The sequence below is a fragment of the Crotalus tigris genome, unplaced genomic scaffold (genome assembly GCF_016545835.1).
Source record: "Crotalus tigris isolate CLP2741 ecotype Arizona unplaced genomic scaffold, ASM1654583v1 scf7180000023635.1308423, whole genome shotgun sequence".
Taxonomy (NCBI): Eukaryota; Metazoa; Chordata; class Lepidosauria; order Squamata; family Viperidae; genus Crotalus; species Crotalus tigris.
This window is the reverse complement of record NW_024100092.1, coordinates 1,293,979-1,308,423: the sequence shown is the minus strand read 5'-3', so window position 1 is coordinate 1,308,423 and position 14,445 is coordinate 1,293,979. Positions and strand designations below refer to the sequence as shown.

The following is a 14,445-nucleotide window of genomic DNA, read 5'->3' as shown; positions in this document are numbered from 1 at the left end:
TTAGTAACAATTGTTCTAATGCCCCTAAAGCCGTGTTTTTCAACCTGGTCAGCTTTAAGATGTGTGGGTTTCAGCTCCCAGACTACCCCAGCCAGTATGCTGATTGAGAAATTCTGGGAATTGAAGTCTACATATCTTAAAGCTAACAGAATTGAAAAGCACTGCCCTAGGGAACCCAAATAGACCATGGAGTACGTTGTAAGTAAGTCCTCAGACGAATTGCTGGGTAGATCAAATCTTTTTCTCAAGGTTTGTAATACCATATAATAGCCACAAGAGGGAGTGCTGGAACAATAAGAAACATACAGCTGAACCACATTGTACATTATGCTGCGGTGACATCATTTCCTATTGAATTAGATCAGAAAAAAAGATGGAATGACGGAAATGCTTTCTGCAGAAAGACTGCTGCCTAAATGCTTGGAAAATAAATGATTTGTCATGTGATGGTGAGCATAATAATGAGAACAAATTTCCTAAGGCACCAAAACCTGCAACTATAAATCACTTTTAAGAAAATGCTTGGAAGGAAAATCAATAGGAGCTATAAAGGCACACTGATATTCCCAAATGGTTTTCTGCAAATAACTCTCCAATGTACTCTTTCTTGATGAAGGTGGTGGTGATGGTGATGGTGATGGTGATGATGATGATGACGACAATGGTGTTGATATTATCCTCTGTAAATACTTTGCATTGACTTTGCATACATTCTCTCCACATTCATGCTTAAAGCCAGTTTGTGCCAAGAAAATCTGGCCGATGTTGCAGAAACCCTGGGAGATAGGAGAAAGATAAAGAATAGGCAGCAACTTTTTATTACTTAAAAAATAGAAAATGACTTTGGCATTATCTACAGAATCAGAAAGTCACCAGTAGGTTTTCTGGTGTCTCTTCTGGTATCTTAAAACTAACCCTACATTTTATTCATTGAAAAAGAAATAATGTGGATATTGTAGAGAAAATTACATACAGTATAGAGATAATTACTCATCACCCAATACTTTTTTAGGATAAACATTATTCAAACTGTAGAAAAGGAGAATTATTAAGACAAAATAATAAAATTAAGATAAGGAAAAGGATAAGAAATAAAAACTAAGTCTAATTACTCACTTCCATTACATCCATATGCTTTTTTATATATCATTTTTTGTTCTTAAAATTTCTCACTTTTCTTTTCTTGCAGATTCAACCTAACCAAAAGTTTCTGGGTCTTCATCTTTTCAACCCATTTGATTTTCCTCAAAGCATTCAGCTGCTCATTTTAGTATCTGATCCACCTCCGTTCAGCCCTACTTGATTCTTATGTCTTTTGCTGGTTTTGCAACACATGCTTCCCATTTCATTCAACTTATTTTTAAATAGATAACTAGTGTTAATACTCATAGATGGTGCTTCTTGTTTGATGTACCTTGAAGGGCCGATACATTTTGCCCCCTATCTAAGGGAAAAGAACTTGAAATTGGGGAAGAAGTGGGAATTGGGTTGTGGGAAAAGAAAATATTCCATTGTTTTTATCCTACAAATTCCTTAAATTTTCTCCCAAGCATTTTATTAACAATAACAAAAATCCAAATTGGGCTATGAGATTTCCATCCTTATGTGTAAGCTAGCACACAACAAACTGCTCTGGAAGGGTTTTATATCCAGTATTTGAATCTGGGGGAAAACGTATCCTTACTCCATGGGTAAGAGAGATCAGGTTCAATGATCCTCAGTTGATGCAGATGAAAGAATTTAATTAACAGACACCTAACCTTGTGATTCTGTTGTATATTGTCAGGACATATATTGGGCTGCAATAAAGAGTGCACACATGTGCTCATTGTGAGCGCTATTTATCGTTTTCCCTTAAATGTTCCCAATCTGTTTTTCCTTTCACTCAAAGAAAGCCATACCAAGGGAGGGAGACTAACTCAGGTATACAAGTGCAGGCTTTGCAGAAGTTCTTAGTTTCAACCCCTTGGAATGGAATGGAATGGAATGGAATGGAATGGAATAGAATAGAATAGAATAGAATAGAATAGAATAGAATAGAATAGAATAGAATAGAATAGAATAGAATAGAATAGAATAGAAATCTTCTGTTCATCCAGTTCGACTGTCTCCTCTGTGAAAGATCTCTTTTGACAAATGTCCATCCGGGCAAGCAACTCACCATATGCTGAGGCAGCCGATTCCACTAAATGACAGCTCAGGAAGTTCCTCCTGCTATCTAACTCAAACCACCTTATTTATAATTGTAACCACTGTTTCTGATCCTGGCCCTTTTCCTTGCCTTGCCTGACTTTTCCTTCTCTTTCCTTCCTTTCTATACCCTAGCACGGACCCTAACCCTAAGTGATATTTTGTCATTGGCAATTCTATTTTCCCATGCATTTTGTTGTGCTCCACAATGAAAAGATGTTCACTTTCTTTGGAAAACCTCTAAGAATCTTTACTGACATCAATTTTGGGCTCTGACATGAAGGGGTCCTAACCCTAACCTGTACACTAACCCTAGTTTAATTTTCATTGACAAAAGGATGTTCCCATGTCTTTTACTTTAGTCCACAAATAACTCCAGATAAAAAACTGCCATGTCTGCTTTCCTTTCAGAATATCTAATAATCTGTCCCTGACATAAGTTTTTAGCCCTGGCTCCAAGGAAACTTAATTCTAATCCTAGTTTAATTTCATTGGATTTTCCCATGTGTTTTACCCCAGTCCACAAATAATTCTGGACAAAAAACTGTCACCTCCGCTTTCCTTTCAGAACCTCTAGTAATCTATCCCTGACATCAATGTTTAGTCCTGACTTCAAGGAGTCCTAACTATACCCCTAATTTTATTTTCATCGGCAGAGGGATTTTCCCATGTATTTTAGTGCACAAATAAATCCGGACGAAAAGCTATCACCTCCACTTTCAGAACCTCTGTGTTGAAAAGTTCTACTTCAAGAAACCTGCAGTTCTTTCACTGAGGACTCCCTCCGCTTCTTGCTTGACCCAATCAGGGACCACCAGAACTGGCTGGATTGCTGTGGCTGAGAGAGGCAATCAGGGGACATCGTGCTTTACACCATTTCACTTAACAACAGCAACGGTTATCAGTCCCAATTTGGTCCCAAATGAAGTCGCAACATGATGACAACCTTCTTACCCTGAATATTCTCCATCAAATACTCTCCCAAAGCTCCTTCTATGATTGGAGCTTTGACAAGGCAAAGAGGCTTATGTGGGTAAATGAAATAGTGGACTATGTTGTCAGACATGTGTATGTCCATAAGGGTCACCCAAGGTGAACAGGCCATGATGGATTGCATCTGCCAACCAGCATAGCCCAATGCATCATTCAATTGAACAATACAAGCTTCAAATAATCCAAGCTTATGCACCAACAATAAGCTATAGTGATGATGAGGTCGAAGAGTTTTACAATGATGTGGCCCAGCTTCAAGGCAAAGAAAAATGCCAATACAAAATACTAATGGGAGACCTTAACGCAACAATAGGAAGAACAATAACTGGAGGGAAAGTGACTGGCCCATATGGAAGTCATGAAAAACGAAAATGAAGAGGCATAGAAGAGAAGAGCAGCAATTTTGAGATTAATTCATCAAATTGCTTCACTCTATTGCAAGATTTGGAAGAGATGAACATTATGGACCAAAATGAACAAATAGCTAAAAATGTCCATATGTATAGCACCACTGGGAAAGCACTGTACAGTCAAAAATCTCTGCTACAAGATGCTAGCAAAACTATACTTGAGATGCCTCAGAGAAGAAAAAATACCCAATGTATGAGAAAATGTTGAAGTGATTCTTATACATAAGAACAGGGCCCAAGATTATTTGAAGAACTATCACCCAATAAGCTTTCTTTCAAACATCTTCAAGATTTTCACCGAGATAATAGCAAACAGAATACTGAGAACATTAACTGATGCCCAACCAAAGGAGCAGACAAGGTTCAGAAGTGGTTACAGCACAATGAATCACCTCCAGGTCAAGTCATTAAAAGGTACAATGAGTACACTGTGCCTCTGTGCATGGCTTTCATTGACTATGAAAATGCATTTGACTCAGTATTCCAGCAAGCAACAATCAATGCATTGCAAAACCAAGGCATAGAGACTGCTTACATAAACTTACTACAGTCAATATATGAGAAAAAAACCAATAACAACAATGTGATCTTAAAGGGGAAATCAACATACGACATATGTACAACAAGGTGATACAATATCACCTCTCCTTTTCTCAGCCTGCCTTGAAGGAGTATTTCGCAAACTAGACTGGGCAAAAGATGGAATAAAAATCAATGGCACCTATTTAAACCACTTAAGATATGCAGATGATGTTGAAGTAACCTAGAGCTAAGGAGAAATTTCTTGTCAGTTAGAACAATCAGTGGAGCAACTAGCTTCCAGAAGCTGTGAATGCTCCAACACTGGAAGTTTTTAAGAAGAGACTGGACAACCAGCGGTATAGGGTTTCCTGCCTGAATAGGGGGTTGGACTAGATGACCTCCAAGGTCCCTTCCAACTCTGTTATTCTGTTAAATTTTGGATAAGGCATAAATCCATGTATTCAGTTACAGTATACTCCAAGGATGGTTTCCAGTGAGAACTGAATTCTACATCAAATTTACTTGTAAGGTAGAAAATTATTCTGTACATCAAAACAAATTTCCCTAGATTGGTTAATGACTTTTCCAAGGTGGAAATCAAATAGTCTTTCCAATAAGAATATATACTATCCTTGCATCAAAAACTGACATTATATTGATTTGCAAGACATATGATGGGCCTGACATTAACGCAACGTTTCCAGTGTCTCGACAAGAAGCAGAACCAGAAATGCTAGTTCTACCTACGTTAGAGGTTACGTTAACAGAATCACGCAAGGCTGAAACTATCCCTCCCATCCCTCACTTTTACCCTCTCAAAAACTAGTTAGAGAAAAATAGCAAAAACAAACATAAAAGACCATAATAATAGATATCCTAAAAAAACTAGAAATCCCATAGTTGAAGGAAATGTCAGGCCCAAGATCAGGAACGGCACAGCAAAATCCAATTAAGTTGAATCCTTTATTTGCTTAAAGCTAATTGGCAGAATCTTGTCAGACTCAAGCAATAACCTTCTAACTTACTAGATATACTCTGAGAGAATCTTGTGTGAATTCAAGCTACACTGAACTCCTTTCCTGCTCCCCCATCCAGCTTGGGTCTGCACAGTCTCTTGATCCAGGCCTCTTTCTGGGAGAACTCCGTGTTGCCGAAACTCTCCCCCACTGCTCCTTCAGGTGCACTTTCCTTCACACTCGGACCTGGTCTTCTTAAGGGCTTTTGGGAAAATTGCCACAATACGAAAAAGATGCTGAGAGTCTAGAAAGAGTGCAGAGAAGAGCAACTAAGATGATAAGAGGCCTGAAGGTTAAATTATACAATCATCGGTTAAGGGAACTAGTTATTTCTAGCCTGTCAAAGAGAAGGATTAGGAGTGACATGACAGCTGTCTTCCAGTAATTGAGGGGCAGCCAAAAAGATGAGGGGGTTGACTTATTCTCAAAAGCACCTAAGAGCTGGATAAGAAGCAATGCGTGGAAGCTCTTTAAAGTGAGATCCTATTGCAATTTACTCTGCCAAGCACAGAAATATCTCCAGTTCTGCTCATTCACCCCTGCAGCCCCTTTTCACTCTCAGCTGTGTGTATTTTTCTTGGTAGCTCATCCTCTGATTGCACTAAACGCATCAGCAGAATTTTGTAGTTACATATCTACCAATATTGAAAAATAGATAAAACTCTGAGTAGCATTCATTCAGCAACTCAGTTTGCTTTGCTTTTCCTTGGTGAGGTCATGCCTCATAATGGTGCTAACAGGGGCATGAGCTCACAAAGGAGAAGTAAATAAAACCTTTTGGTGGACTAAGTGAAAACTATTCACTCAAGAGTTTTGTGGGCGCTTAGTTAAGTTCATTTGATGTTATTTGTTTGCTTATATTTTCTTGTGCTTTTATTTATCTGTATTTATATAGCTTAGGTTTGTTTTATTTTACAATATTTATTTGCTTATTCATTTTACTTAATATATTTATTTAACATACTGTTTATTTGTTTATCATATTTCATATATTTCGTGAATTAATTTACTTAGGATTAGTTTAGTTTATAATGGAGACATTCCTCTATTATGCAGGGAAGCTCCTGCTTGAGGTAAGAGATCTTGGGTTTTATTTATTTACTTGTCAACTTGCATGTCTGACAGTAGGATTTAGGACTCAAACAGGTAATATGACAGATAACATGAGAAAAGTAATGATAATGATGAAGTAAAACAGGAATCAAAAGAATCTAGGAACAAGCAAAAAACATTTTAGAATAATTTTTAGAATAACTTTTGAAGCCGAATATTTTAAAAATATTTGCACATCTTCTTTCAGGCGCTTTCTTGGTGAACTGTGTTAATATCTTCAGTTTAAACGCATCCACAGGACAGCCTTCCAGAAAGGCTGGGAACACATGGCTCTGTGCCTTTGCTTGGGGTGCAGAGAAAAACACAGTTGTGGGGCTGGCTAGAGCCCTCCAATCCCTAATTCCTAATTAAGTCAGGAGGCTCAGAATCACCTTACCCTAAACTAGAGATAAGAACATCCTAGCCTCTGACCATGTTGTCATCAACACTATCTCGAAGGCAGTATCAATGGTTCATACAGCAAGGTTTCAATGGGAACAAAAGGGCCATTATAGCATCACTTTTAACAGCAGAGCAGCTAAAGGCAACTTCAGCTGTCCCTGCGGTGGCTAGAGGCAAAAATTCAGGTGATGTCATGAGGTTTGTTGCTTAACAATGGTTAACAGTGGTTAGTGAGAAGGATTGAGGGAAGACAGGACAGCTTTCTGGGTCTGGTAGTTTTTTCTTTAAAATAGAGTCTTGAGACAGTACCACACTATGATTTGTTTAGTAAATTTGCCTCCTCTGTTCAAAGGGTTCAAAATGTCTTCTTTTGGCAGGTGTGTCTCTCGAAGTACCAAGAACGAAGAAGAAAACAGAGGGAGCACCTCCAAGAATTCACAGCAAGGCATCAGGAGGAGCTGGCAGCAAAGAATGCCAGAATAACCGCTGTGAGTCAGTTGTTTCCCTTACAAGCCTGTCTTCAGCTTCTCTTTTGGTCTGCTTATTTCTATTCTATGACTGATGTATGCTCCTGGTCATTTTTATGTCTTAGCTGGAAGAAGAAAATAAAACACTTGCCAGCAAATTAGCAGATATTGTGAAGGAAAACAACGCGATTAAAAAGAAGCTCCAACAAGCTGAAGAGAGTGAGTATTATTTTAATTAATTTTCATTTCCATTTTTAAAATGAAAGTGATTGGCTTTATGTAAAGTTTAACAATTTCACGAGTACAAGGTATTTTATTATTTTCCCCCAGGGCTTGCCCAGCTGACTCCTGATACTGCAAGCTTAATAGAGCGGCTGAGGAAACGGGAGACGGAGGCAATGGAGGAGGAAGAAGGGATGAGCTCCCAGGTACACCTATTCACAAACGCTCGACCAACATAGACAAAGATGAGATGCCATGTTTATTCGACAAAAGTGAAGTAATCATATTGATAGGCTGTTGTTTCATAGGAGATTTACATAGGAGTCATGCCCCCCCAAAAAAAATTTTCTCTCTGATTTTTTCCAGTTTTCTTTTTTGGGAGAATTCGATTAAGAATCCAACAAAACGATCAAAATACCTCCCTACCAACAAAACGATCAAAATACCTCCCAACCAACAGTCAACATCCAGATGAACAAGATTAACATCATACCAACAATCAAGGAGTAAACAATGTTCCAGTCAAGGAACTGCCAAAGAAGCTAACAGTAAACAGCCCAGTCAAAAAAGGTCACACAAACCAACTACAAAGAATGGCACAACAAAGTAGCCACACGGATGCATTGCAAGATCCACAAGAAATACCATTGGCCTGCAAGCAAGAACTGGTGGGACCATAAAATATAGAAAATGAAGAAGCTGAGATTTCCAGTTTGGTCTGAGGATGGAACGGATGGAAGCTCCAGCTTCTCAGTCCAGTTTCACTTCACCCAGCGTCCCTTAAAGGGGCCGAAAGTTGCCCCGGAGGGGCAATGAAGAAAGAGGGACACTTCAGGAGCTTGGATCTGGTGGCAACCGATCTGAGCGAACTGGAGAACCCCTCTAAAGGGGCGGAAGACAGGCTGCCGGGAGCCCAAGTTGTCTCCAGCCAGAAGGCAAGCTCCGCAAAACAGCTGATCTTCAACAATGAGCTGAGTCTGGGTGAGCTGAAGTCTTTTCCTTCTCCTTGAGGATTAAAAATGTTGAGACCCTAATGGGGAAAAGCTGAAAGAGTAAAGACCCCCCCAAAAGACTAACTTAAAAGCGGCAAGTAATTATAACAAGGGGAAAGTGGTTCAAGAGTATCGGAGAGTGATAAATAAGCCGAGGAGGACATCTAGTGGCGAAAAAAGAAACAACAGTACCAAGAAAAGGAGAAAAGAAAGGGAAAAAGTGTTCTTACTGTAAATGACCTTGGCAGGTACTTGTGAACACTATGGTGCCTTGGTCTGAGATTGTAAGCAAAAAGACTGTTTATAGTTATATTTGTTGACACTGGCTAAGACTAAACACACACTAGTTGGACAAAGAGAATGTTTTAAATTCAAGACGTGACTGGAGGAGGTGGACTTGCCTTACAACAGCTGGTTCCTGTTTGTATTCTGGATATTGGGCTAAGACTATGAGCCACAAAATGAGTACATCAAATATTACCAGACTTGCAAAGAAAACCTCTTCTTTGCCCTCTGTGGGACAATCTAGTCCAACCACTCAGGGATCTGTTGGGACAATGTTGCAACGTGAGAAAGCAAGCACTGCTCAAGATGAAATGCAGGCCTCATTAAAACCGATTCAAGAGATGATGCAAAAAAAGTCAGGAAGTAACACAGAAAAATCATGAAGAGACACAAAGTAAACTGAAGAAAGTAAGTGAAGAAATTCTGGACATAAAGGCACAATTTGAAGTCCAAAACCAAAAGATTATTAAAAATGAACAGAAAATCCAGGAAATGGAAAACAAAACTGAGGACATCGATAAAAAGGTGGAAATGTTATTGCAAAAAAATGAAGAATTAGAACAAGCAAATCAAGAGCTAGAGCAGACAATGGCAATGGTGGAAATGGGAAAAGCGGAACACTATTTGAGATTCCAAAATATTCCTGAGGATAGAGAAGAAAACATAGCAATTGTGATCATTAAGCTGTTGGCAGAGGCCCTAAACGCAGATAGAGCAGAAATGCAAAATGAGATTGATGAAATATTTCACATGAATTCAAGCTATGCAAGAAAAAATAGACTACCGAGAGAAGTACATGTAAGATTCATAAAGAAAACAAGAGATGAAGTGCTGAGAAAAATGAGAGAAGAACCATTACAATATAAAAATAAAGAAATTGTGGTCCTAAAGCAGATACCCAAGAGAGTAAGAATTACTCGGAGACACTACCACTTCTTAACCACAAAGTTGATTGCCAAAGGCATAAATTTCAGATGGCTAATGCCGGAAGGCATTTTAATAAACTGGAACAACACAAGATATCGACTGGATTCAATTTGGAAAGCAGAGGACTTCGAAGTAAGGAACAGAGCAATTTTGGATGAAGGACTGCACAACAACAAGGGGAGAAGCAAACGGGAGAAATGGCCCAAGGAACAACTGTACAAGCAGAACAACAGAAGGAGAAAGATAAACAAGAGGGTGAAGGTGAAGAATTGCCAGAGAAAAAAAGGATTACAAGATCAACTAAACCTAAATATAAATAATGGAAATGGAGAAAGAAAATGGATTTTTTTCGGTAAATGTAAAATGGACTAAACTCCCCATCAAAAAGAAATAAAATCTTTAGGAAACTTCAGAAATTGAATTTGAATGCAAGAGACTCACATAAAAAACAACATCATAAACTATTGGAACATTCAAAAATTGGGAAGCTTTATTATACATCAGCACAAGAGAAAAAAAGAGGAGTTGCTGTATATGTTAAAGAGACAATAGATTCTAAATTAATATATTCAGATGAAGAAAGAAGAATTGTGATGGTTGAAATATATCTACATAAAAACAAGATTGTTAGTGGCAATCTACGCTCCAAATAACAATCAAGAAGAATTTTATCAAAGCCTACATAGGAAACTAATAGAAATGGAATACAAAATATTTGTTTAATAGGGGACCTCAATGCGATAGTAGACGGAACAATGGATTACAAAAGCAGTAAAACAGGAAGATCCACAAGAAGATTACCTAAGACATTTTTTGATATGGCAGAGGAAATTGGAATACAAGATGCCTGGAGAGAAATTAATCCACAAAACCTACAATATACTTCTTATTCAAATAGCCACAAATCCTGATCAAGAATTGATATGATTTGGATGACATCTGAATTGAGGCTGGATATACAGGAAATTGAGATAAAAATAGATACATGGGCGGACCATAATCCTTTAAAAGGAATACAAAAAAACCAGGATGGACCAATCAATACTAAAAGAAAAAGAATTTATAGAGTAAGTGAAAAAAAAAATGAAATTCTTCTTTAAAGAAAACAAGAAGATACATCATTAAAAAAAACCTATGGGATACAGCCAAAGCGTACTTCAGAGGCATAGCTATAATGTACACAGCAAAGAAAAATAAACAGAGAAGACAGCAATATCTACTACTAAAAGCAAAATTTGGAAAGTTAGAAGCAGAACTATAAAAATCCCCATAGAAAAAGTCTTTGAAAAGAGAAATGGAAACAATAAAACACAAACTAAATCTGTTGGACTCAGAAAAACTGGAAGAACAGATAAAGAGAGCAAAACAAAACTTTTTTGAAAATGCTAATAAACCAGGAAGATGGTTAGCTTATAAACTTAAAAAACAGAAAGAGAAGAAAATAATACATAACTTAATAGATGGAAAATTGTCTATAATTCAAAAATGAAGAAATAAAAAAGATAATTAAGGAATACTATAAGGAATTGTATGATAAAGAAGAGATTTCAAGAGAGAGAACTGCTCAATATCTAGAAGAAAGTAAACTTCCCAAAATTCCAGAGGCATTTAAAACTATGTTAGAAGAAAGGATTACAATGATGAAGATATCAGAGGCTATAAAATGACAAAAAAATGGGAAAACACCAGGCCCAGTTGGGCTTCCGGCGGAGCTCTATAAAAATTTACGTATTAAGCGAACTGCTGAAAGATGTTTTTAATGGACTCTTGTTAGAGGCTAAACTCCCAAATACATGAATAGAAGCAAATATTACTTTAATACCAAAAGAGGATACAGATTTCACGTATCTGAAGAATTATAGACTGGATTATAAGATTTTTACTTCAATAATGGCAGAGAGACTGAAAAAATACTTAGTTGAATTCATACATCCAGATCAAAATGGCTTTTTACCAAAGAGACAAATTAAAAACAACTTAAGAGTGATAATGGACATATTAGAATACTATGAACTACATACAGGGAAGTACAGGAAAACAATTAGCATTAATATTTTTAGATGCCCAAAAGGCATTTAACAACATTTCCTGGCAATTGATGACTCAACAACTACAAATACTGGACTTTGGAAAGAACTATGATAAAAACAATATATAGCAACCAGACAGCAAAAGTGATTGTGAATGGAAATTGTACTGAGAGCTTTGAGATAAAAAAAGGCACAAGGCAAGGATGTCCACTATCCCCACTGTTATTTATCTTCACTTTAAATAGAAGGATTAGACAAGATACAGAAATTAAAGGACTGAAAATAAAAGACGAAACATACAAGTTACAAGCATTTGCTGATCTAATATTTATTCTAGAAGAACCTTTAGAGATGATTCCTAAGCTATGGGGAAAGATAGAACAGTATGGAGAAATGGCGGGATTAAAAGATTTGAGGGTGAGGAACAAAATGAGTGTCCCAAATTTAACTAAAGCTGGCAAAAAGTATCCTCTGCCCCTTCCTCTGCTTCTACAAGTCCAATTCATCAGAAATCAATTGATAGAATGCTTCAACAAAAAAAGGCTAACAACTTTCAGAAAGAGACATAAGCGACATTACAAGCAATTCAAGAGGCAATTGCCATTCATATGGCAGCTACAATGAAAAACCATGAGGAGAAAAAACTGACCTTGAAAAAATGAACCCCAAAATTAATAATATGGACTCTCAATTTGAAAGTTTTATGCATATGGTCACAAATAATGAACAAAGGATTAAAAAATAGAAGATAAATCAACAGAGGTTGACCAAAAACTAGAAGAATTAAAAGATGAAAATCAGAAATTGATGCAAATAACTGGAGAATTAGAGGACTCAATAGCAGTCATGGAAATGGAAAAGGCTTCTTACTTTTTAAGATTTCAAAACATTATGGAAGACAAGGAAGAGGACTTTGTAAACCTGATAATGGAATTACTGGCTGATGCATTAGAAATTGGGAAAAAGGAAATAGAAGGAGAATTGGATCAGATATACTGAGTTAACTCAAATTACGTGAGAAGAAATAAAGTTCCTAGAGAAGTACATGTTAGATTACTTAAAAGATCTATAAGAGACGAGATCCTGAAAAGAGTGAGAGATGATCCTTTGAAATACAAAGGAAAATAAATTGTAGTACTCAAACAAATCTCTAGGAGAAAAAAAGAGTCCCGAAGAGAATATCAATTTTTTACCAGAAAATTAATTGAAAAAGGAGTCAACTTTAGATGGCTGATCCCAGAAGGGATTTTTGTTTATTGGGATATGAAAAGATACAGACTGGACACGGCACTTAAAGCAGTGGAATTCTATGACAACCATAAAGCGTTCATGGAAGGGGGTGACTTTGAATCTGGTACAACGATAGAAAGAGAGAGACAGGAAGAGACAGTAACAGAAGGGGCAGCCAAACCAAGAGAAGGAGAAACTAAAAATACATATACAGAAGAAGGGGCAAGACCAAGAGAACAGAGACAGATAAGATCGACTAGAAAATTAAGACCTAGATATAATTGAAAGAGATGGAGAAAGAAAATGGGATACTTTCAATGAATATAAATGGATTGAACTCCCCCTCAAAAAGGAAAAATTAAAAATAGATATAATTTACCTTCAAGAAACGCATGTCAAGAGACAAAACTATATAAATTGTTAGAGCAACCGAAAATTGGCAAACTCTGTTTTGCATTAGCACAACAAAAGAAAAGAGGAATAGCTTTATACAGTATATTAAAGAAACAATGAACCCTAAACAAATTTATGCAGATGAAGAGGGGAGAATATTAATGGTGGAAATAATGATGGAACAAAAATAGATACTGATGGTAGCAATATGTGCACCAAATGATAAACAAGAAGAATTTTATCAAAAATTACATAAAAAAATATTACAATTGGAATATGAAAACCTTTGTATAATGGGAGACTTTAATGCAATAGCTGATGGAACTTTGGTCTATAAAAGCATTAAAATAGGAAAGAAAGGATTATCTAAAATGGCAGAAGAAATTTGTATTCAAGACATATGGAGAGAAAAAAAATCCAAAAAAATTGCAATATACGGTACATTTTATTCAATTAGACACAAATCATGGCTATCCTCTGGCTATCCTCTGAACTTAGCAGTTTGATACAAGAAATAGAGATAGAAACTAATGTCTGGGCAGATCATAATCCAATAAAGATGCCTTGGAAAGGAACCAAGAAAAAATTAAGATGGTCCATGAACAAATCTATATTGAAAGAAAAAGAATCTATACAACTAGCGACAAAGGAAATCGACTTTAAAAACAAAGAAGAGACATCACTTCAAAATGTTTGGGATACTGCTAAAGCAAAATTTAGAGGGTTGGCTATAACTTATACTGCTAAAAAGAACAAAGAAAGAAAACAACAACAGTTAAAGCTGAAGGAAGAATTTAGGAAATTAGAATTAGAATTACAAATAAACCCACAAAAGAAAACACTTAAAAATCAAATGGAAAGAATAAAACATAAATTAAACCTTGTAGAGGCAGAAACAATGGCTTAACAAATTAAAATGGCTAAACAGAACTTCTTTGAAAATGCTAACAAACTGGGGAGATGAAACTTGAAAAAGAAAAAATTGATAAACAAGTTGCAAGATTCAAAAGGTGAATTACAGTTTCATAATAATACAATAGAAAAAATCATCAAAAAATTTTATGAGACACTTTATAATACAAAGGAAACTTCCCAAAAAAATACAGCAGTACTTTAAAAAAGCAGATCTACCAAATATTCCAGAGAATATTCAAAACATATTAAATGGAAAAATATCAATGATGGAGATAACAGAGGCCATAAAAAGGCAAAAAAATGACAAGACCCTGGGCCCAGATGGACAACCTGCAGAACTTTACAAATCCTTGCAAGAT

At 36.5% G+C, this 14,445-nt stretch overlaps 1 protein-coding gene across 2 annotated transcripts; it reads left to right on the top strand.

The window, feature by feature from the left end:
- The first annotated feature begins 235 nt into the window (after positions 1-235).
- On the top strand, positions 236-8,201 carry LOC120297551 (rho-associated protein kinase 2-like). 2 transcript variants are annotated; one of them, XM_039320277.1, is made up of 5 exons: positions 236-449; positions 7,003-7,113; positions 7,218-7,311; positions 7,423-7,520; positions 7,681-8,201. In XM_039320277.1, the coding sequence occupies exons 1-5, from the start codon at positions 432-434 to the stop codon at positions 7,705-7,707; spliced, it is 348 nt and encodes a 115-aa protein (XP_039176211.1). In that variant the 5' UTR covers positions 236-431; the 3' UTR covers positions 7,708-8,201. The 2 variants fall into 2 exon arrangements, with proteins under 2 accessions (XP_039176211.1, XP_039176209.1); XM_039320275.1 differs by lacking the exon at positions 7,681-8,201 and having other exon boundaries at positions 7,423-7,642.
- Positions 8,202-14,445: the final 6,244 nt, after the last annotated feature.